The sequence below is a fragment of the Colletotrichum higginsianum genome, chromosome 8 (genome assembly GCF_001672515.1).
Source record: "Colletotrichum higginsianum IMI 349063 chromosome 8, whole genome shotgun sequence".
Taxonomy (NCBI): Eukaryota; Fungi; Ascomycota; class Sordariomycetes; order Glomerellales; family Glomerellaceae; genus Colletotrichum; species Colletotrichum higginsianum.
Genome location: NC_030960.1, coordinates 2,213,295 through 2,236,242, shown reverse-complemented (window position 1 = coordinate 2,236,242; position 22,948 = coordinate 2,213,295). Strand labels below are relative to the sequence as shown.

General features: G+C 54.8%; 7 protein-coding genes across 7 annotated transcripts; 5 read left to right on the top strand and 2 right to left on the bottom strand.

The window, feature by feature from the left end:
* Positions 1 to 72: 72 nt before the first annotated feature.
* Positions 73 to 1,329, bottom strand: CH63R_11651 (Cys/Met metabolism PLP-dependent enzyme; the record flags this gene model as incomplete). Its single annotated transcript, XM_018306625.1, has 1 exon — positions 73 to 1,329. The coding sequence occupies one exon, from the start codon at positions 1,327 to 1,329 to the stop codon at positions 73 to 75; it is 1,257 nt and encodes a 418-aa protein (XP_018153466.1).
* A 7,013-nt stretch (positions 1,330 to 8,342) lies between these two features.
* On the top strand, positions 8,343 to 9,890 carry CH63R_11650 (C6 zinc finger protein; the record flags this gene model as incomplete). The annotated part of the gene is made up of 1 exon (XM_018306624.1): positions 8,343 to 9,890. The coding sequence occupies one exon, from the start codon at positions 8,343 to 8,345 to the stop codon at positions 9,888 to 9,890; it is 1,548 nt and encodes a 515-aa protein (XP_018153465.1).
* A 4,132-nt stretch (positions 9,891 to 14,022) lies between these two features.
* CH63R_11649 (Arabinogalactan endo-beta-1,4-galactanase) lies at positions 14,023 to 15,075 on the top strand (the record flags this gene model as incomplete). The annotated part of the gene is made up of 1 exon (XM_018306623.1): positions 14,023 to 15,075. One exon carries the CDS (start codon positions 14,023 to 14,025, stop codon positions 15,073 to 15,075), a length of 1,053 nt encoding a protein of 350 aa, XP_018153464.1.
* A 1,659-nt stretch (positions 15,076 to 16,734) lies between these two features.
* CH63R_11648 (40S ribosomal protein S15) lies at positions 16,735 to 17,591 on the top strand (the record flags this gene model as incomplete). The annotated part of the gene is made up of 4 exons (XM_018306622.1): positions 16,735 to 16,755; positions 16,907 to 16,983; positions 17,149 to 17,445; positions 17,522 to 17,591. 4 exons carry the CDS (start codon positions 16,735 to 16,737, stop codon positions 17,589 to 17,591), a joined length of 465 nt encoding a protein of 154 aa, XP_018153463.1.
* A 491-nt stretch (positions 17,592 to 18,082) lies between these two features.
* On the bottom strand, positions 18,083 to 19,348 carry CH63R_11647 (Nucleotide exchange factor SIL1; the record flags this gene model as incomplete). The annotated part of the gene is made up of 1 exon (XM_018306621.1): positions 18,083 to 19,348. One exon carries the CDS (start codon positions 19,346 to 19,348, stop codon positions 18,083 to 18,085), a length of 1,266 nt encoding a protein of 421 aa, XP_018153462.1.
* Positions 19,349 to 19,925: 577 nt separating this feature from the next.
* On the top strand, positions 19,926 to 20,640 carry CH63R_11646 (NADH-ubiquinone oxidoreductase 17.8 kDa subunit; the record flags this gene model as incomplete). The annotated part of the gene is made up of 3 exons (XM_018306620.1): positions 19,926 to 20,057; positions 20,159 to 20,400; positions 20,499 to 20,640. The coding sequence occupies 3 exons, from the start codon at positions 19,926 to 19,928 to the stop codon at positions 20,638 to 20,640; spliced, it is 516 nt and encodes a 171-aa protein (XP_018153461.1).
* A 1,133-nt stretch (positions 20,641 to 21,773) lies between these two features.
* Positions 21,774 to 22,403, top strand: CH63R_11645 (uncharacterized protein; the record flags this gene model as incomplete). The annotated part of the gene is made up of 1 exon (XM_018306619.1): positions 21,774 to 22,403. The coding sequence occupies one exon, from the start codon at positions 21,774 to 21,776 to the stop codon at positions 22,401 to 22,403; it is 630 nt and encodes a 209-aa protein (XP_018153460.1).
* Between the last annotated feature and the right edge of the window lie 545 nt (positions 22,404 to 22,948).

Genomic DNA, 22,948 nt, shown 5'->3' with positions numbered 1-22,948 from the left:
ACCTTAGATTTCATGAAACGGGTGGGTATCACTCCCCCGCCCTTCTCAGCTTTCTTCATTTTGCCCCTCCCCTTAGTGTCCGTTAACGCCGTTGGACCCGTTGGAGCCATTCTGCTGCTCGGCAACAGCCTTGTCGAGGGCCTGCAGCACGTCGCGGCGCAGGTCCTCGGCGTCCTCGACACCGCAGCTGATACGGACGAGGTCGTCAAAGACACCGACGGCCTCACGTTGGTCCTTGGGGATGCCGGCGTGGGTCATGCTGCTAGGGAGCTCGACGAGGGACTCAACGCCGCCGAGGGACTCGGCGAGGGTGAAGATGCGGGTGAACTGGCAGAAGCGCTCGGCGGCGGCGTGGCCACCCTTGATGCGGAAGGAGAGCATGCCGCCGCCCATTCCGTCGCGGTGCTGCTTCTTGGCGATAGCGCGGTGGGGGTGGGAGTCGAGGCCGGGGTAGTTGACGCCAATGACGTTGTCCGAGGCCTCGAGGGCGGTGGCGACGGCGGTGGCGTTGCGGGATGCCTCGCGAGCGCGGAGATGGAGGGTCTTGAGGCCGCGATGGGCGAGCCAGCAGTCAAAGGCAGAGGGTACGGCGCCGATGGCGTTTTGGAGGAAGCCGAGGCGTTGCTTGAGGTCGTCCGAGTTGAAGGCGGCGACACCCATGACAACGTCGGAGTGGCCATTAATGTACTTTGTGACGGAGTGGACGACGATGTCGGCGCCGAAGTCGAGGGGGTTCTGGACGTAAGGGGAGAGGAAGGTGTTGTCAACGACGACCTGAATGCCGTGCTTGTGGGCCTGGGTAACGACGGCGCGGACATCGACGAGGCGGAGGGTCGGGTTTGAGGGGCTCTCGATCCAGACGAGCTTGGTGGCTGGGGTGATGTGGGCCGAGATGTCGACCTCGATCTCGGGGGTGAAGGTGACCTTGACGCCATGGGCCTTTGCGACCTGGGTGAAGTAGCGGTGGGTGCCGCCGTAGACGTCGGAGACGGAGATGACGTGAGAGCCGGCGGCAAGGGACTGGAGGACGACGGCGGTGGTGGCGGAGCCGGAGGAGAAGGCGAGGGCGTACTTTGCGTGCTCGAGGGCGGCGACGGCCTGCTCGAAATTGTCGCGGTTGGGGTTGCTGGAGCGTGAGTACTCGTAGACGCCGACGGGCTTGCCGACGCTGGTCTGGGCAAATGTCGTGGACAGCGAGATGGGCTCGATGACGGCGCCGGTGACGGGGTCAATGGGAGATCCGGCGTGAACGGCGAGGGTGCCGAAGTTATGGACGGGAGAGGGCGCCCGCGGAGGGGTCTCGATAGAGTGCTCGGCAGGGACGGTCATGATTGTGACGATGGAGGGGTCCTTGGAGGGGTCTTTTTTGGAGGGGTCCTGGGCGGGGAGAGGGGGATTGATGACGGTGGTTTCCAAAAGGGTTCGTGCTTCCAAGGTCTGTCTTTAAAGGACGAGGGTATCAAGAGAAAGGGGAACGAAATTGAGAAAATCGAGGCTCGGTGTTTGTGTTTGTGTGTGTGTGTGAATAAAGTCGACGGTAACCGAGTCGCGGGTCCTCGATTTTTTCCTCTTCCTGACGTGTTACGTATGAAGAAGAAAAAAAGTACTTGTAGTCGAGGGTATCCGTACGATTTGAGTGGAAATTGCCCCGCTCCGCCGGTTGACCGAATAAGAGAGAAAAAAGAGGCTACGGTGCTTTGTTTCGGGTGCGCCCCAAGCTCCGAAAGGGAATCAATCACGCAATCGCGCCGTCTGCTGACCAAGATGGTGAGTCAATCAATGGACCGGTGGTTTTTGCAATGCTCAATTCGGGGAGGATTGGGGTTTCGTGGTGGTCAGGCGTGCTGCGCAGGAAGAGGGCGCGACGGGTTCGTTGCTATTTATTGCTGGCTTCGCGTATCTGAGGGGCTCGCTCCGTCGAGGTGGGTATCCGGCGAACAGGTTGGCGGCGGTGGAATGAGGTAAGGTTGGCAATCAGTTACAACGGGGATCGGGCATGTGGTGGGTGTTGAGGATGGCGCAATCCGGAGCTATGCAAGGCACTGGACTTTTGTAGGCAGGAAATGAGGTGCTCGAGGGATTCCCCAGGGTGCATGCGTGGTCGATCGGTTGATCAGGAAGGTCTCCAACAATCGCGTGTAAGGCAAGATCCCATCACATTTTATATCGCGGGTTCTTGAATGACGCCTTCGATGCCGAGCGCACTTCACAAGCACACACCGCCTCGTTCCGGAGCTGGAAGCTGAGGCGGCTGAGAAAGCCGAGTTGATGAGCAACATGGTTCGATGAGCTTCCGTCATCACAAATCCCGATGATGCACAATCTAAAGCCTGCGCCCTTTGGCGTTTCCTCGTAGCACGCTGTAATCTGTTGTCTGTGCTAGACAGAGTACACAACCCAAGGTAACACAACACAAGGTACTCGGTACTTGTTTACCTCTGTTAGCAGTCGGGTGGGATGAGCTAAGCTGTTGCTGGTAGCCAAGATGAACTCAATGCGGCACAAGTTCCTTCGGGGTCTTGGTTCCGCGTGCTGACATATCCATTTCTTGGATGGAATTTTCGTCGTGATGTGCTCCAGTCTCCAGAGCGTATCTGTACACCTGTGGAGAGCGTACCTACCTAGGCAACTGACTGAACGGGAAGGACGGAGAAGAGCGGCCGGAAGTTCTGCGGGAAGGTGGAGCCGACACCTTCGGCGCAGCGGCCAGCCTCGGCCCTCCTTAAGGCTCCATGACTAATAGTTTCGCTTACATCAACACATCCACCAACACGACTAACCTAGTCTCGAGATTCAACTTTTTCACACCAACCCTCCAGCTCCCTGACATCTTTATGTACAATACAATACACCGCCTACGTACATCGCGGCAGGTGTCGCATGTCGATAGCTACCAAGCCAGTAGTCCATTGCCGATGAGCCATCCTTATCAGATCCTCTAATACGCAAGCTGACAAAATGGCTCCCGTTGCTCGCCTAAGCCTACCCATGCCCCACATGATCTTTCCCAAGTGCAGGTTTGTTGCGTTGCGAAACACCACGGCACCCCGGCAGCGCAAAGAACCAACCGAAACCAGTCACCGACAACATGACCCATGAGACCGCTTGTTTTTCTTATCCCGATGTAGAAGGTCGGTCGCCCGCACGCATGGTTGGTTGGGTTTGTCGAGCGAGCATACTTGCGTCGAAAATCACATCCAGCGGTGGCTCACCAAATCCGGGCATGATGCTCAGCCGGCGGAAGGTTGCTATTCTTATTTGTTTCGATGGCTGTCTTGAATGTTACCTGTGTAATAGTAAACAAGCAACCCATTGCCTAATTTAACGACCGCCTCGGAATATATGCGCTTCATTCATCCTGTCGTCTGCTCCCTCGCCGGTACCCAGCCTTAAGTAAGCGAATCGAAGCGTTGTCGCAAAACTCTACCCGGCAACAACGCTTTGCATCGACCACGGGCCCAAACACTATTCTGCTTTGGGCATTGATACTTTTTCGGTCGTTCGCCACACGGTAGGCCTGGATGTCCCTGTATGTCACGGCAAGTCGAGTTCTCGAGTCATTTGCAGGGGGGGACAGATGAGACCACGGCTGTCCGCGCCCGCTCGTCATCGCCGATTGTTTTGGTTTTGTTAGATATCGCCGTGCCGTCTGGCAGCTGGCTTGCTTCCTCTATGGGCGATCGGCCGAGACGGGTGCCGCAGGGCTAGGGGCTACATGTGATCTCGGTGCATCACGTCAGGACTGCCCACGTTGTTCTTCGACTCGGCGTATGTACCCGTGTTTTCTTGTTGGCAAAATGCCAGCAATTTCTGAGGACAACTGTCTCGCATTCTCTCACGGCATGTACAAAGGAACTGTTGGTGTCTTCACAGTGTCCATGACGACGTCAACACGACTTGGTGACAATGCAAACATATCGTCCACCCTAGGTTGCCGTTCTCTTAAATCGGAGCTTTACGATGTATACACTGCCGTTACTGGCGATGTCAAAGGGCCATCTCCACAGTCGAAAGGGGAAGAATACGCGAGGTTCCATGCTCCGAAGCTGCCAACACTCCGGAGTAAACAGCAGCAGTGAATATTTTGAGTCCTCCAACACTTCGTCCGTACTCCCAGCTGTTTTGGCGACTGCAGTCACCGGATGATTTTCATAGCATCCCTGTTCGAGGAAACTTTCGTGAGGCGGACCATGCACTCGGTGATGTCTCTGAAGTGCCCTTTTGCGCCCCCCTTTGAGCTGCCCGGGAAGCCCGGCGCGTAGGCTGTTTGATTCAATATCAGTCACAGTAGGGCCGGTTTTCCGTCCGTTCTTCAAGGGAAGCGTATCCGACATTAAGGGTGCCCCGACTGTGGTATTGTTCGTTGACAGTCGGTGGCCGCATTTTGGACTAGCGGAATGTGGTTATTGTTACGAGACTATTCTACCGCTCGATCGGTAGGAAGAACCTTGTTTGCACATCCGGCTTCTGGGGTTTGATGACGACGTTGACTGACCGTTCCAGCAGGGAACGAGTGTTGGCTCCCAAAGTATACAGGCATAGTCGTGGTTTGCCTTGGGGCGTCAGATGGTTGTTGGTTGTGAATCATAATGTTGCCTGCGTCGTGTAAGTTATCAACCGACATCACCATGCAGCCATCCTGTTCTCGAACTTGCTGCCACTTCACTCGGAAGAGAATCCGCCAGCCAGTCTAAAAGAGACGGTATCGATTCAGCAGATCATGATTAGTCGAGGTTCTTCAACGTGAGACGGACTCAAGCCTCCGAGGTCGCGAGCCGGATCGTGCGCCAACTACGAACCGAGCCACGTTGTTTTCCGCCATCGAAGTCTTGCACTGCCAGACACACCAGCATTGACATTTCATGCCGTCGTAAAACCTGTGTGAACCGGCCGTCATGTTTTCCTTTGGCCTGTGACACGATTGCATCATTCTTGTCAAATGTCGTTTGCCAAAATTCCGTCCGGACAGAACCCCGCGGACGGCCGTCAGCGCCCCGCTGTCCCCGGGGGTATTCCTAAACGGCGTCCGTGTGCGATTTGCCTTACCATCCATGACAGTCTCTGCTCTCGCTGGCTCTTGCTGGCTCACAAGTGATGTCTTCTAGAAGCATCAACTGCGGACGGACGGGAGGGCAAGTCGTTGTTTCCCTTGCTGTGGCCCCGTCTCAAAGGGATGCTGCTCACAGGCCAGATGGCGACCGCGGAGCCAACGCGAATAACCATCCACCCTGGACGTTGCGACTACACTTGATGACGCCCTTGGTCTTACCGCGCAACTATGTATGTACAGAGTATGTACAATGCAAAGACCCTTTGCATGTCTTAATAAGCATCTGTGGCTTGGCCAGCCGGAGCCCGCAGCACGCAGCAAAGGAGAGATGGAAAGAAGGAAAAGGGAGAGAGAGATGCCCAAGCCTCTTGAGATATACCATAATACGTCAGCTTCCTCTCGTCCTGTTATGCCACTCGGATGCACCGGCATCGGATCCAATTTCAGGCACTGGGTTCCTGCACACACACCACATCCTCTAGCACTTGAGACTCGCTGATTCGACCATGGTCGCCGCCATTCATTCCTGAAGGAGGGTATTACGCTGCATCTGATAAACTCCGCCAAGCGCGGCCCGCTTCCCCCAGGTTCGGCGCTAGCGAATCGAAGATCATATTGACCAGAGGCTATTGTCAAAATGTCGGTGTCGAAATATTGGCCGCAGGGCCGCGGACAAGCAGACGAACGAACGCCCGTGGCAACGAACCCGGCTGGATATGGATACCAGCGCGTCGTCGGATCGACTGACGCACGGCAATTCATCTCTCGGCGGTTGTTTCCGCATGCATTGTCGAAGCATCGACACGAGCGTTTCTCGCGGCTGGTTTCTCATGTTGCGTGGTTGGACACACACACGTACACGGTAGAAAAGGCCCGGCGGACGGGTTTCGGCGCCTCTTCAAGCAATGGCAGGTCGGGATCGGGCTTTTGAGTCTCGTTCGTCTGACGTGACGCCCTTTTGTGTCGCACTTTATGGCCGAATAGATGTGGATTTCCACCTTTTGCAGCCCGCCAGGACCGTTTACGTTCGCCATTCCTTGGCCCCGACTCATGTTGGAGTAAAGTTCGAGCTTTTCTTTAAACCCCCCCAATAGAGCGCCAAAGAGCAGGAAAGCATCTAAAATATGGAGCCGTTTGTGACACCTTCGACAAGACTGAAAGGGACTTGTGGTTCAAGAGATGCCCTACTTCATTTTCTAGCAACGCAAACGGCGGCGAGGACAACGGGGATGACTGGAACGATGACAATGTCGACAACGCAGCAAGGGGGTACGATGGCAGGGTGCCCGTTCCCGCGCTCCTCGGCTCTGCCCCGATTTGGCGGTTCAGTTGCCCGCTGGGCTCTCGGGAGTATGAGGTTGTCTCGTGATGGTGTCGCGCCGACCAATCTCGCAGCTTCTTGAGCGTGTCGTCCCTCCCCCCTCCGCGATGAAGCGAAACACATAAGCGGGGAACCCGTCGTGGAGAGCACAACGCGCCTTGTTGATTTGCAAGGGGGGGCAATACCCATCAGGGCGATGCATGGTTGTGGCCGTTACCGCATTGTAGCAGATCTAAAAGCTGCAAGACGGACGGATCGCCGACGAGGCCCTGCAACTTTTTGACTGAGGCTCCTCTAGGATTGAGTTCAGTGGATGTTGGCCAGAACAGACGGGGACCAGGGCCCGGCGGAATTGACGTATCGGTTCTTATCGACTCGCACCTTATTCCGAGTGACGGTCCTATCCAAGTGCCATGATAGGTTTGCAACGCGGTACGTGAACACACGCATGCCGAACAGGAGGATGGAACACTGCCATAATTGATAAATCGCTGCGTAGGTAAATAGTACATCCCGGGAGGGTGGGGGGGTATACACCAATGCTCGAAGAGCTTACGTGGTTAGTGTAGCGTACGAATAGAAAGAGCTGTAAGCCCAAAGGGTTGCAGCCGATGACAGATTCCGATGTGCATACTGGGAGCACACATAACTGTAGGTAGTGAAGCTGGTTACTGACGACACCGACGCTCGTCCGCAACTCATCGGCTCCGTAGATCGGAATTTGTCACAGTTGGGCCGTAGACAGTGGACTGGGACGTGCGGGGCGTGGCGGAGCATGACAATGGCTGGCGCTGTCTGTCCCATGCGAAGCTGAACATTTACCGCCCCCCCCCAATATGAGAGGTATGGAAGTGTAACAAGGTACCTTGGGTTGTATGGTTTCTCTGCGGCAACTCGAGGCACCAACACTGACAGCACACCAAACCACCAAACTGTGGGGGCTGATTTTGACAATGAGGCCCTTTTGGGGTTTTTGGTGGTGTGGCCGCACTGCCCACGGACAATGACTTGCGTCTCCACACCGCATCGAATTTCCGCCTCCCCCACCCGGCGTCCCCCCCCCCCCCCCCTGTCCTTCTTGCTCTGCCTTCCATTGTGTCCCAAACGACAAAGTTTGGCCGCCGTCTGCCCTATGACAGCGGCAACGGCATGCGCAACCCATTCCAACAACGCTAACACATACTTCTTTTCTTTTCCTCTTCCTCGGTCTGATATCCGCAATCTTCAAACGAAACGGCCCTCGGTACCTCGATACTGACACACCTCGCGCCGTACTGTGCAGCAACCTTAGTTTGTCTCGCTTCACCTAGCGTTCCACTTGCCATTGTATCCACGGCCTGGCCCGTCTGCCTTTCTCGCCTCGCCTCGACGTGTCCTGCGCCGCTCATTCATTTCCTGGCCCTGCTGCTCTGGTACAGATACTTCGTAGACAGGAGAACACCCAAAAGAGACACAACCACAACCACTTGGACCCAGAACACGGACACCAGGACCCCGCTCATCCCCGGCCCCTCGACCCTGGATTGTCCATCTCCACAGCTAACCTACAAACTTACCGTCTTCCCCGAAACTTCGACCTTCATCACGCACTCTCCGCTTCGTCTCCCTCCACTCCACACACTCTTCCACTTGCCTCGCGCCACTGTTCTCTTGTTGTCTCTCAATCCTCCAAAGACCCTCTGCCTCGCCCTTCCCTGAATTTCGTCTCTTCGCTTTCGATATCCTTCCAAAGGCTGCCCTGCCTGGCTGTCATGCGCTTCAGCCAGCCACGTTTGAGGACCCCCCAGAGGAAGACGTCGACGTCAACTGTATTGTTCCGTTGACGGCACGTGAAGACGAACTAGGCCGTCGACATTCTACCTTATAGAGTGGGAACCCCGCGGACTGCAAGTCCGGCCCTGTCACCTCAGCCTCTGATCACCATTCTTCTTCCCCTAAACCCCTTCCTCCCTTCCCTTCTGGTGGCACGACATGCCTCCCAGGAGATCGCACAAGAAGTCGAGAGCTGGTTGCAAGCGGTGCAAGTCGCGCAAGATCAAGGTACTGTCGCCCCGTCTCCGTGCTCTACCCCTGTCTCATCCACGACGACGTCCTACTCGTCCAACGACTAATACTCTACCTTGTCGAAAGTGCGATGAAGTCCATCCGAGATGCGGCAATTGCGTCAAGCACGGCGTGCCTTGTGACTTTGAGAACCCGGACATCCTTGACGACCTTCTCACCGCCTTGACACCATCGAACACCCAATCATCACACTCTCCCATCGACAGAGCTTCGTCCGCCGCACCTTCGCCTTCCGCCCTTGGTTCGAATCGAGGCAAAACGCCGTCCTTCGCCGGCTCGCCTCCTACCATGAACTACACGCCGCTCTACACCATGCCCACTACCACCGCCATTTCCGCTACCACGACGACTAGCAATCGACTTCTGGAGCTGCGCCTGATGCACCAATTCACGTCAATGACATCCCATACCCTGGTGGTCAACACGCCCGCCACTCACGATATCTGGATGAACACGGTCCCGAAGCTGGCCTTCGGCGGTGCCGATTATCTGGCGGATGCCATGCTCGCTGTGTCAGCGTTGCACTTGCGCTCCCTAAATCCCGACGACAAGACTCTCATACGAGCCTCGCACTCTTACATGGCCTCTTCACTGGCCGCGTACTGCGCTTGTCTCCAAAACGGCATCACGGAGGCCAACGCCGAGGCTCTCTTCCTCACAGCCGCTCTCATCGCCTTCCAGTCGACCGCTTCCCGTATTTTTATCCGCGACGAGGCCGACCCCAACGATCCCGCCAGCGCCTACTCGCTGCCGCTTTCGTGGTTCCACGCATTTCAAGGGGTCAAGACGGTCGTGGCGACATCCTGGCCCTGGATCCGCAACAGCGGTGTTGTCATTCCCATCATTGACTCTCAGCCTGTCCTCCAGCTGGACCTAGACGCAACATCACCCAACTCCTTTTTCGGAAAGTTGCTTGACAACCTGGAGGAAGAGCTCCAGGGCGAAGACGTCATCATGGCCATGTCAACGAGACAGTCGTACCAACACGCTGTTGCTGTACTGAATTGGGCGCATAAACTGCCTCATCGTGGTGCTGCCCTTGCTTTCCCTGCTACGGTCTCGAAGCGGTTCATCGACTTGTTAGAAGAACGCCGCCCTCGCGCCTTGACCATTCTCGCCAGCTTCTTTGCGCTGCTTAAGGGTTATGAGTCGGCCGTGTGGTGGTTGGACGGCGTCGCGCGCAGAGAGGTTATGGGCATTGTTTCGCAATTCGAAGCCACCAGCTCCTGGTGGCAGCACCTCGAGTGGCCTGTTCGGATCGCCCTGTACAAGAACTCGATCATTCCTCCAGAGGTTTGGGGATCTGACTGGGTCACTGAGGAAAGCAAAGCGGACAAGGGTCATAACATGACTGCCGAGTCGTTTGTGAACCACATTGAAATCCTGACAGGTGCGTTTGCCAGGGCGCAACACCTTCACGTACCGGGCATCGCCGTCCCGACACATGCGATGTAGGCGGATTTATACTGGCTACCTAACGCAAGCAAGCTGCACGGTACTACTTTTTATTTCATTTTGCAGATTGTCTGTGCTTTCGTTGCATCGGCTAGTCTATACGGCACACATTCAAAATGCACATACAGACGGAGCGGAGTTTCGGAACCACGGAGTTTCAGAGTCGGAAGGAAACGGTCCATCTCTGGACCAAGACATGCAGCGTTTGGTGGAGGCTTGGCTTTTTGGGCTTCGTTTGTCCTCTCGCAGGAAGACTAACGATGTAGGCATACTACCACGGTCGTACAAGGTAAGGATGGTATTTGGGATTAGGGCTGACATACTACGGAAACGGGTTCACGGTGTTTAACGCGATTAACACATGACGGCTGATAGCGGGGTTCTACAGCCAGGACAGCTCAGGCAGAGCATATTCGAATTTTAGCACATTTCGAGTTTTCAAGCACATGAATTTGATGACATCACGAGCTGGTGGTCAAACAGACCGAACTACCACTTCCTCCAACGAGGGGTTCCCTTGGTGCAAACGAACAGGATGTGTTTGTAGCTTCGTGCTGCCTACCTGGGCATAACATCAGCACGATTACAAGTCTTGACAGCTGCCTGTACGACAAACAAAGCCCAGTTCGGACGACCTTCCCGCGCACTTGTGGTGGTGGTCGAGGCGAAGGTGCCGAGGATTGGGTAAGTGCGGTTGCGCACCATGTGATTGACGTGTGGCAGCCAGCCTGGCTGGCCGACCACCAACGCCCAGGGTTTTCTGTTTCTCTGCAAGCTCATCCGCCAGTAGGGAGACCTACCTGGATACGTCTTGCCTGCCGCGCGAGGAGCCCTGGCCGGTGCGCGTGTTTTCCTTCTGAATGGACGCGAGGATCGTTCTGCTGCCATGCATTCGCGGTTCTGTATGAAGTATGAGGGAAACGCTCTTGACCGGTCTTGCTGATGCTCGTTTCCCACCACTAGTACATTCTAGTTTTCGAGAGGCGTGGGGAAGAAGGGTTGGTGGACTCTCATCGGAGGGAACGTGTTCATGGACAGCTTGTGATTGATGTAGGCGGGTGACATGTGAGAGTGAGTGTGTGAATGTGTGGAGATATTGTTGCCGTGAATTCTAAACAGCGTAGTGATAGACCTCCATCCCGTCGCCAGGGAAATGGACGAAGTATAAAGATACAAGATACTGCCGCTTTGGTAAAGTGTTTCATACCCCCCTCCCCGCCTCGGCTTTACACATGCACGTCTACCGAGGACAAGGGCAACATGGATTTGGGGACCTAGGTCGGGGAGGCGAAGAGGTATCATGCCCCGTGGTGCGGAGTCCTGACTCGGCGGCAAGCGGAGGAGGCCGGGATTCTGAGATGGAGAGTTTGGTGGACTGTGTCCGGGAGCGGTGGTACGCGAAAGTTGGATACGCAGACACGAGCGGCGACGGGGTGGGTTCGATCATATCGTACCCCAAGAATGCTGTAGGTTTTGGCGTGACTCGGTTGGCGATACTGCTCGATGCTTAAGAGTAGCTATGTCGTGGTGAAGGAGCGAGATTATGTATGGTCCTTGTCCACACTCTCAGAAACGCCGCGAGCAGCGTGACCCTCGCTCCCTCTCAGCCACCTGTCGGTTGGGTTATCAGAATACGTAAACTATAAAGAAGGACGGAAGATGTGTCTGTTTATCCTTTTGGGTCCATGGGCCAACCCGATGGCTTGGTCTCGGTTTAGCCTTTCCCATATGTTTCGGCAATTCCACAGTGAGTGGTTCACTTTGGGTTGCCTCGGTTCAGGTTTGCCGCTAGCCGGTTCCCAATCAGGATTTGGGTGATGCCGGGTGTTTGGAGGTGCCTCTGGGGTGGCTCTTGGATGCAGACTTTCATTCCAAGTCATAGGTCGGATTTACTTGTCACGTCTGCTAGCCCGGGATCGACGCCGAATGGGTTGTCGTCATAAAAATGTTTGTGAAGCTTGTTTGTTAGGCATGATGGGAGCCGTCAATGGCGAACCTTGCCAACAACGATTTGTCACTGTCGATAGGCGTCTGCGTTGCTTCTCAGGTAACAAATGCCCTTGTCAGCCCGAGGTGAGGTCGCTCCATCACGAGCAAAGCAACCCCCCCCCCCCCCCTCTTACCGTGTAGCTTACCTTTAGAAGCCGCGTAGTAACTGATGATAAGAGCAATGCGACAGAGAATTCTGAGGGTTTATGAGCTTTCAAGGCGAGTGCAGAAGCACCTTCAGACTGAGTCTTACATCAGAGGACGACAAGACCTTCTGCTGCGTCACCTCTACCCAGCCACCGTAAGAAGCATATGTTATTGGCGCGTGAGACACTTGAATCGCCGACAAACTAAGCCAGGACCAGGCTGTAGCTTACCTAATAGTAGGTAGCAAGAGCAACTCATCGCACATTGCTACTGCTAGACGAAATGGAAGGGCTTATTCTCCGGGTAGTACCCGGCAGACATGCGACCTATAATGGGCCAATCCTGGGGTTTTAGACATTGACAATGGCAAACTCCGGGGTCGAAGGGGGCCATAACAGTCCACGAATCTCCTTCTTGAAGAAGACCAAGTTCCGGGGCTAGCAACGGTCTCATGGTTTTCAGAGTTCGTGCTCAACTCTGTTCGAGATATGCCATTGGCGCGCGTCCAGAGCCAAGCCCGTAACCGGTCAATTGTGGGCTCCTCAAATGCACGACAGTGGCGCCGCCGCTGTCACGAGTGCATCCGGCAGTGTCGAAAGGTGCAGCGAAGAGCGGGATGGCTGCCATAGCAATTGAGCCGAGAGACGGGCGGGGGGATCGAGGCTCGTCGGTGTGAGATGTTTTATCGAACGGAGGGATGAAATTGCAGCCAGCAATGTACACAATCGGGGCATTCGAACCAGCATGGACGGAAGACGGACGCAATGACGGCCACGTCAATTAACCATTCACTGAAGTGAAATGATCGTAGCTTTGACTTAGGAGGGAAGTGCGGTGATGTCGCCTGCTGCGATGAGCCAGACAAATGATGCAGGCGTTCGGATCGTTGCTCCGACCCCCAAGCTTATTTCGACATCCCCTTGTCTTCCGGTCTAGCCGGGAGCAAACAACACCAGGTCCCAGAACCGAACGCCGAAACATTCATCTCACCCAAAGGACAGCGCTTACGGACTTGGGTTATTTCGTCCTCGGAACCCACTCACTTCTCGGAAAACAGAAACATCAAAAGAACAACGAACGCCTCCCTCGGCCTTCATCTCGGGTACGGAGTGCAAGCCGCACCAGGTCGTTTCGGCCCCCCCTTTCGATCCACGCTCTGTGTTGACGACAGCAGGGTGGCATGTTGATTAAAAACAGCGGGTTGGCTGCCGCCGAGAATGGCCTTAGGACTCTTGGGATGAGGTTGATCACCTGAGGGGGGGGGGGCTTTGGTGAGCCTGCAGAGGGAACCCGAGCAACCAAAGCCCGGGAGGTATCGTTGACAGAAAAGGCAAAAGGCAGCCAGGTGTGGAGAAAGACATTTCGTGATTGGCGAAGTCACCGGTCCTACCCTGACCTGGAGTCGCGCGATGAAACGTCAAACTCTCCACAGCCAGGAATGCCCATGATACTCTGTACTTTTCTACTTCTGGCGGTGCCGGATGCGCTAACAAGCGGCTGGTTCGTCGCTTCTTCGCTCTAATATGTCTGAGGCAAACGGATGCCTGTCAGCTCCCCCCCTCGGTCTTGTTAGTCTGACGGGAGGGGGAAGACGACAGCGAGGCAGCTTAATACCGACAGGGTAAAGTCTTGTTGCGTGCTGTCTCCTGATTGCCAGTGAGTATTTGCTCCCGAGGGAGACTCTGGAAGCGGGGATTTCCAAGGAATGAGTTCGTGTAATCCCGTCAATTAGAGCAAGGGACGGGATGGCCCTCTCCGGCTAGTTGATATTCTGGAAAAGGGGGCAGGCGTTGGAGGTAAGTATATACCCTCCCCTACCTAGGTAGAACAAGACTTGCCCAAGAAATTGAGAAAGCTCGCTCGTTCTTTGCCGATTTTCTTTCCTCAACTCGAAGGATATCCTTTCCCTTCTTTTCCCCTTCTCAGCCCCTTTAAGTAGCGTCCGAAAGAAAAGACAAAGGTCAGTGCCATCGTCGATCGATCATCGTTGCCCAAGATGCTGGCCTCCCTCGCCTCCGTCTTCCTCCTTGCCCTTTCCACGGCCAATGCCGCGCTCACCTACAAGGGCGCGGACTGGTCCTCGGCGCCCATTGAGGAGAAGGCCGGTATCAAGTACAAGAGCAGCGCCGGCGCCTCGCAGTCCCTCGAGGTGATCCTCAAGAACGCCGGCGTCAACTCGGTCCGTCAGCGCGTTTGGGTCAACCCTTCCAACGGCGACTACAACCTCGACTACAACCTCGCTCTCGCGAAGCGCGCCAAGGCGCAGGGCCTGTCTGTCTACCTCACGCTGCACTTCAGCGACACCTGGGCCGACCCGGCCAAGCAGGGCATCCCTTCGGGCTGGCCCTCGGACATTGAGAACCTTAGCTGGCGATTGTACAACTATACCCTCGAGGTCAGCAACGCTTTCCAAAAGGCCGGCGTCCCGCCCGCCATCATCTCCATCGGCAACGAGATCCGCGCCGGCCTGCTCTTCAACACGGGCAGGACCTCTAACTGGAGCAACGTCGCCCGCCTCCTCAACTCGGCCGCGTACGGCATCAAGGACTCCACCCTCAGCCCGAAGCCAAAGATCATGATCCACCTCGACAACGGCTGGGATTGGAACGCCCAGAACAACTGGTACACCAACCTATTCGCCCAGAACCTGCTCAAGGTCGCCGACTTTGACATGATGGGCGTCTCCTACTACCCCTTTTATGGCTCCGGTGCCACCCTGTCCGCCCTCAAGACGAGCCTGACCAACCTGGCCAACAAATGGGGCAAGGAAATCGTCGTTGCCGAGACCAACTGGCCCACGAGCTGCCCGAGTCCCGCATACGCCTTCCCGAGCGACCTCAAAGATATTCCCTTCTCCGCCGCCGGCCAGACGACTTTCATGAAAAGGGTCGCCGCCGTTGTCGCCGCCGTGAAGAACGGCAAGGGTGTGTACTACTGGGAGGTTGGGTGGATGAACAACCAAGCCCTAGGCTCCAGCTGCCCTTCCAACACCATGTTCTCGTGGCCCGGCACTGCGTTGTCGAGTTTGGATGTCTTCAAGAGTATCTGAGGGAAGGTTAAGGCTGTGGCTTGGGGGCAACGGCGTGTATGGGACTTTTCATGGGTGGAAATGTCTGTCTTTGATGGGGGATTGGAACGTATATACCTTTACTTCGACACGTACATAGTTGGATCCTTCTTCGTACATATGTGTAGTTGGGCTAGATGGAGTAAACGCTCTGGCGGTGTATATACAAGCAACTGCTGCCAACTCCAACTACCTGGGTTGTACAGCGAGTCTCGTGCTCCGAGGCCGCTGAGGATTCTTCGTTCCGTTACGTTTTTTAGTTTTTCTTTTTAGTGGAAGGCCTTGGTGGAAAATGGTGCGGTCAACGGAACGCTCTATGAAACTGCGTAGTGTGAGCTCTGGTCATGAAGTGTTTTGGTCCTCAGGTAACAGCATGTGTGCAGGAATGACACACATTGTGCCGTTCGTAAGCTCTCCCTCCTACTACTCTGACTGTTGGTGGTGCAAAGCAGTAGACTTAGGGTTGCCACCACCTTTTGACGCGCGTTCATACAGTCCGCCGCGCCCCGATCTACAGAGGACCCGGGGCCGACTCCAGGACACGGGCATCGCAATTAGGGCCGTCCCATTGCCAATGTGAAAGGCGAGTGCGGATGCACGTCAGCCGGGTAACATTTATCATTTTGTTTCTCTTAAGTTTCGCTGATTGAACCAACGTTATGATTGCACCCATTTCGTCATTGATGATCGGGTGGATCGATACTCGCGACTGCCTCTGTGGTTGTCGCCAACCGTAGCTCTTCATCTCGGCTTAGTTGTCTTTGGGCACGATGTTACTCCTGAAGAACGTGTGATACAGGTATTACGGCACTTGGGCACAACTCACTCCACCATATGAGAGAGCGATTCAAATTTGCATAGAACCAATTGCTAGATCTTTTTTCTGTCTGTTGCAGTTTAACACATTCCGAGCAGCCAGGATTGCCAGAAGCACGCTTACAACTCCCTCGTGTGAACTCTGTGAACTCTGAGACTCGGCTCTAAGCAGTACCGAATAGACGCCGATAGCGGCGAGACGAAAGCAGCTGGAAATCGACAAGGCGACTGATGTATTAGCAAGAACCCTCTCATGTTAGGTCCCAGCCGAAAGCTGGTTGTTCGAATTGATGAGATGTGCATCTATGGCCAGGAAGGAGAGATGCCTTCTTCCGGTCTTCATTTCCGACTGTCAAGAGCATACACGCATTGTGAAAACAGCAACTTTGGTTATCTTGACCAAATAAAGACAATCTGAGATGAAAAGTCAAGTGGATACCTCGGGGACGTTGGCCGCATAAGTGGAAAGCGGAGGCCGTCTCCTACCGGGCGGCCGCTTTCTACACCACCGGCCAGCAACGACATTTCCGGTGGTGGTGGAGAAGGGATAAGTGGCCGGAGCGGGAAAGGAGACGAGTGGTCAAAGCGCCTGACGGTTCGCCCAAGCGAGGTGCACAAAAGAATCACATGACTGCGGGGGGAGGGCAACTGAACCCTACGAAAAAAGTAAAGCGGGCCCGTTCAGCGCGCAGGAACAAGCGAAACCTCCAAGCGACCGTAGCCCCAGCGCCCTCTCCAAAACTTCGACACCACCGGCAATTCAGCTCATTCGCCTTCGATAGACCGCATCGAAAGCGAATCTCCTGACAACTCACGACCGCAAAGATGGCTGACGACCCCGAATACGTACGTGCGACCCTGCTCCCCTCTCTCCTGAGCGCTGGAAGAAAATAAAATCAATTCGATGGACGCGAGCCTACCATCACGATGGCTGGCCGACGAATGCGACTTTTGGTGGCTGCACAGAACAGTAGGCTGACTGGAGGATCTCGTACAGAACGCTGAGGAGGCTGCCGAGCTCAAGAAGAGAAGAGCGTTCCGCAAGTTTTCCTACCGCGGAATCGACCTTGACGCGTACGTCTAGCCCACATGAAATGCATCATTCTGCCATCAGCACCCCACGATCGACGACAGTCGAATGATCCTATCATCGCTTTCCAACCCTACGATTCGAGAAGCCAGCAGGAAATATGTTACGAAAGAGAGCTGTCCAGGCTAACATTGGTTCTCTTCCAACAGTCTCCTTGACCTCGACTCCGAGCAGCTCCGCGATGTCGTCCACGCCCGTGCCCGCCGGCGCATCAACCGTGGTCTCAAGCGCCGCCCCATGGGCTTGATCAAGAAGCTCCGCAAGGCTAAGCAGGAGGCTAAGCCCAACGAGAAGCCCGACCTCGTCAAGACCCACCTGCGTGACATGATTGTCGTCCCCGAGATGATCGGCTCCGTCATTGGCATCTACTCCGGCAAGGAGTTCAACCAGGTTGAGATCAAGCCCGAGATGGTTGGTCACTACCTCGCCGAGTTCTCTATCTCTTAGTACGTTGCCCCGGTCCACCATGGCTCTCGACAGAGCAAACCAATCCTCTACAGGACAGCACTAATAATCCAACAGCAAGCCTGTCAAGCACGGTAGACCCGGTATTGGTGCCACGCACTCTTCTCGTTTCATTCCTCTGAAGTAGAGGATGGTTGTGGGCTGTCTTAGGGAGGTTCTTGCATTCAAACGGGCATCAGGCGAAACGGGAAATGGATTTGGTAGCAAGGCTAGGCCGCTACCATGTTGTTTGGGCGATGATAGTTCAATACAACATCGTTGTCCGCTAAAAAGTTTGAGCCTCAAAATGGGAATGAATTCAACGAAGAGATACCAAAATTACATGAACACTCTTCCGCTTCTGCTTTCGCCGTGATTATATGGTCTTTGAATTGCTCCGCAAGGTTAATGTAGTATGCGCTGGGGGTAAAAAAAAACCGGACAATCTCCCCCAAGTGCTGGGCTGTCACTACCGGAACCACGGTGGCATCGGACCCAACAGGTGATTTCCATCTTCGTTTCCTTCAATTCAAGTCTGAGATGATGAAGGTTACAGCAGGGCCGACAGCCATTGGTACCGGTGGCAATCGGAAACTTGAGCATACATCATGCGCTCTATTGCATCTGGTATCCGCACTTTTACAACTCCTCCTTTGCAATCAACTTTAGTTGCGCCCTCTCGTGCGCATCCAGCCGGTTGTACAAATCTCGGCTCCAGTGGTTCTCGTCTCCCTTGTTCTTCTCCATGATACCCTTCACGGCGATCTTCCAGTTCTCATCGCTGACGCGGTCGGCGATCCTCTTGGACTTGTCCGCCTCGGACGCCTTGAAGAGGGGCCACATACCCACCTCGGCGCCCATGTCCTCGTCGAGGAAGCTGTCCAGAACGAACTGCCCAGCCTTGCGCTGCGCCGCCTCCCATTGGGCGTCCTGGGGCCCGAGAACCTCAAGGATGCGGTCCATGCCCTTGTTGGCGATGAAGTCGTCTCGGATCGTCGGGCTCTTGATCAGGCCCTTTATGGCGTGGACCTGCGCTTTGGCCTTGTTCGCCGCGCGGAGGGTGTCGTGATCATTGTCGTCCGCTGCTGGTACGAACGGTGAGTAGAACCCGTCGCGGAGCTTGAGCTCCGGTGCCTTATGGGGTGAGCGGCACGACGTGCTCATCAGCTGGGGCCAGACCTTGGTCACTTCTTCGAGCGCTGTGGGGTTGTTCTGTAGCGCGCCGGAGATGATGGCGGCGGCTTGCTGGTCACGGGGCACGGCACCCTCGGCCGGGGCCGGGGTCTTGGGGTCGACCATGAGACAGAGGAGGGACTTGACGGTGTCAAAGGTCTCTACGATTTTGAGGCCGTAGTAGATGTCGTGAGAGATGTCCTCAAGAAATTCGAGGGCCTCGTCGATGGGGAGATCACTTCCGTGAGCGCCCTTCTTGACGAACTCAAGGTGGGTGTAAAACTCGCCCGACTCCTGCTGTGGCTGCTTGACTATGCCTGCAGACTCGTACTTGGGCGCGTCTTTGGGGATATCTGCATCGGGGGCCTTGTCCGAGTCCACGACTACGATCGAGCGGTCCGTAGGAAGGCCCTCGAGCCCCGGGGTCTTCTCATCAGGGTCGTTGATCTTGGCTTCCTTTTTGCCCGTGTTGATGTTCATGCGAATATGAAGCCCGTGCGGCAGTTCTTGGTCATCGTGAACAGTCTGGAACTCCTCTGTCGGTTGGAAGATTTTAGGGTAACATTCTGCCGCATTGTCTGTGTGGCAGATGAGTTCGACCTCAGCTGGTGGTGAGGGCGCAACAGGGGCTGCCAAGGCGGAGGCGGATGATGCGAGGAAGACGAGGCCGAAGATTACCATGAAGATAGTAAAAGGGAAAAGAGCTGCGCTAGTGGGATTTCGTGGCGCCATTTTGAAAGCCGGCAGTGTCTGAGATCCAGTGGTATGTTGTGGAAACAATGTGGTTGACAGGTCGAAGTCGACCTAAGTTGGTTATGTGGTTGAGGATATCACCACCAGTTATCCGAACTTCAACTTCAGCCCGGTGTCAATGGAGGTTGGTGGCTGTAGGGGAAACTGAAATGAGCTCAACAACTGATGTGGACCGCGACAATATAATGCAATGCGTTCAGTTGAAGAGAACGCACGCCTTTATAAGCACCTCAAGAACCGAGAATGAGTCAACTGCGAAAAAGGACAGTTTATCATCACGAAATAGAAACCTGCCGAAGTCATCCGTCTGGCCAAGCTGTCTCCAGATGCCCCAGTAAGAGGGCGAACTCACTTATTTGAATTCGGCAGCCAATGATTGGTGCGAATAAACGCCGTAGCCGCCATTGAGCGCGCTAGCGCTTATCCAGGAAAAGTGACGCTCCTCCGGCCTTGGGTTTAACCTCCACACCCCGAGGATCCCTCTTCAGTTCGACGCTGTGCCCCCATAAACCGAATCCCAATCGTCAATTGACATCGCTTCGCAACGTCATTCACGATGCAGGCCATTCGAACGCGGGCTGTCTGCATCGCGCGTCAGTCACGGCTGACTGGCCTGCGCCAATCGAGATCCTACGCTTCTGGAGGCGACCACGGCCACCACGCTCACACCGTCGAGGAGCCCATCGGAGTACGTCCCATGAACAAACCCCTACATTGATGGGACCAATCGCTGTTACCGTGCTACGTTTGCGTCATGAAAGAGCCATACTGACCTACATTTGTCTGCAGGGCTTCTTCTGGGCCGTGGTCGCGATCATCCCCTCCGCATACGTCGTCTACAAGATCACCGCTCCCGGCCAGAACGGCGAGCCGCCGTACTTGACGAAGAAGATCCAGGAGTACGCCCACTGGCAGGAGACATGGAAGGAAAGGAACGCGCTACACACCAAGGCCGTTGAGCAAGCCGGATTCGACAGGCTTCTCTTCTTTTCCACCCCTGCGAACCGCGACGTTGACCTCAGATTCCCCGAGTGAGCCTCCCCCCTTCCCGACAAGTGACAGATAGGGAAGGAACTGTGCGGTAGACGTAGCAAGACCTATGGAAGCTGACGATTGAACTCTTGCACAGGGCGCTGTCCAACCATGCCGCGCGCAATGTCGTCGCTGGTTCCCAGACCAACCTGGACCACGTGATCGCCCACTACAAGAAGCAGCATCTCGACGAGGAGGAGCGGAAAGTACAGAAGCTTGCTGCGCAGAAGCAGGCATGAGCGAGAGGTGGTGTATGAATACCGTTACCTAGATTAAGCCGAGGTTGAATCAAGCTTTCCAGTTCATTTGTCACCTATTCACATGTTATCATAGTGCCAGAGAAAGCACTGAGGTGCCGCTTCTGGGCGCAGACAGACACGGGAGGGAGGTACCGGAACTCCCGCTCTTTGTGATATCGGGGCGGGCAGTACTATCTCGAGATACCTAGGTATTCAGGAAGCGCAGTCAGCCATGCACTAGACATTGGGCGTGCCCTCGTTGCTTGCCGCAAACCAGTCAGCGACAATCGTCACGTCACACTTTCCTGCAGCTTCTACTACCACATTGCTTGTTAGTTTCAAACATGGCGTCCCATCTTTCTCTCACTTTGATCGGTTGGCTTTCTTCATACTCAATCTCATACATAGGCTGTACCCTCCGTGTGATGAACTCGGGCTTTAAGACTCAGAAACATCAATACAAGAGTGGAAGCAGCACTATCCCGCATGCCAGGAACAGACAGTGGATCTTTCTATCACGCCCACATGGCTATTGATCGGTGGCGCGCCGCCATGCGCGCAATCTTCCTGCTGTTTGGACTGGTGTTCCAACCGACCTTTTGACCGTTTCCCACCATAAGGTACTTTCCCTCCTTACTGGGTACTACTCTTTCCTCTCTTTCGCGAAGTCGACCCATCGTCTCCTTTTCCAGTACGTTTCCCCCACGGCTCTTCTGTCTGCCTCTTTTGCCGCCACCCTCTCGATCTTTCAACATCCCCAAAGAGGTTTCGTTCGGTTATCTACCATCACTTGCCGAGCTTTCGCCGAATTTCTTTCCTCATCAGCATTCCATTCCATCAATGTTTACAAAATCGGTGACAAACCGAACCGTTTTCAGTTACCTCCAATGGCCTTAACTTCACCATCCGTAATAACCTTCCCTAGGGGACCGACAATAGCCCTCAGGGACTATCATCACGACGACGTGATATTCTCTGGGGAAGCCGAGTTTCCCACCATGATGCCAGGAACGCCTTGCACTAAGATATTCGGACTCTAGCTGGGATCGACAGAAGAGAGAGCACAAGCAGTCAAGAGAGCCTACAAAAACTTCGACCCACGCCTGAGCGGCATTCCCAGGCACGCAGACCTCATGACGGCTGAGCACCACACGCTTCTTTTGGAGTTTTGGATCGACGTCGGCTTCCTAGCATTCAGGAATCACGTTCTCCATTTCAGACCTTCGGACCTTCTGATGTATAAAGACGACAATGCGAACGCCATGTTTGAACAGGGCACCGAGGGGACCGTCGCAATCAAGGCCACAAAATATATCGAGAAGGGTGAAATCATTCGACTCGCATGCCCCGAACCCTATTTCTGCCCCTGTCATCTCTGTGACGCTGCACGATCACAACAACCACCGGAACTGAACAGACCATTATCACCAAGCTCTCGACTACGGACATCCCCCAATGGCGCCCAAAGCGACAAGCAACAGACAGAGGAACGACGGCCAGAATCGAGCAAAACAACCTTGCCAAGCTCTCAACGACCGATGTCTCCCAGTGATGCTCCAAATGTCAACCGAAAAATCAATGAGGTTCGAGTTGAGCAAAGAGACTCAGCCCAGGTCAATTCAGCTCAAACCAATCCGGCTGAAGATGAAGAGCCCAAGAACAAACTCTCTCGACGACAGAAAGTCAAGCAGGCATGTAAGAGAGTACCAAAAATGTTCAGATTCAAGAAGGAAAACCCCGCCGTTGTAGAGCCGCAACATTGAAGGCCTAAAAGTTAGGATCGAGCGAGACAAGGGGTAGTGGGTGGAGGGCAGTACCACAACATTACGTAGGGCAACAAACCTCAGCCTCAACCAGTAGATTCATCACTGAGAACTTGCTGTCCCATTGTCATGACAGTGACTTACGAGATACCTCATGGAATGCACGCGATACACGACAGGGAGGGTCGGGCATCCTAATGACGGTATCGAATCACTCTGTGTCCTTTGCATCACATGTCCTGCGGCGGTCGGGTTACCCGATAACAGCCGCGCGAAGTGTTGATGGTTGGCCTCTCGCAGCTTTGCCAGCAGCACTGATCATCAGAACCTAGCTAGTTGGGGCCGACGAATTTGTGGCCCGATGTAGTGCTCAAAAGTAGTAATCGTTCGTATCTTATGCTTGTTCAAGTTGTCGTTCGACCCTGCTGTCACAGAATGGTGCATTTGACAAAATAGGCCCTCGAAAAAGCCTCACCAAGACCATTGAAAATCCCATTGCCAGTTTCCAGCGTGACACACCATACGCGATCCGAGTCGCCCCCTCA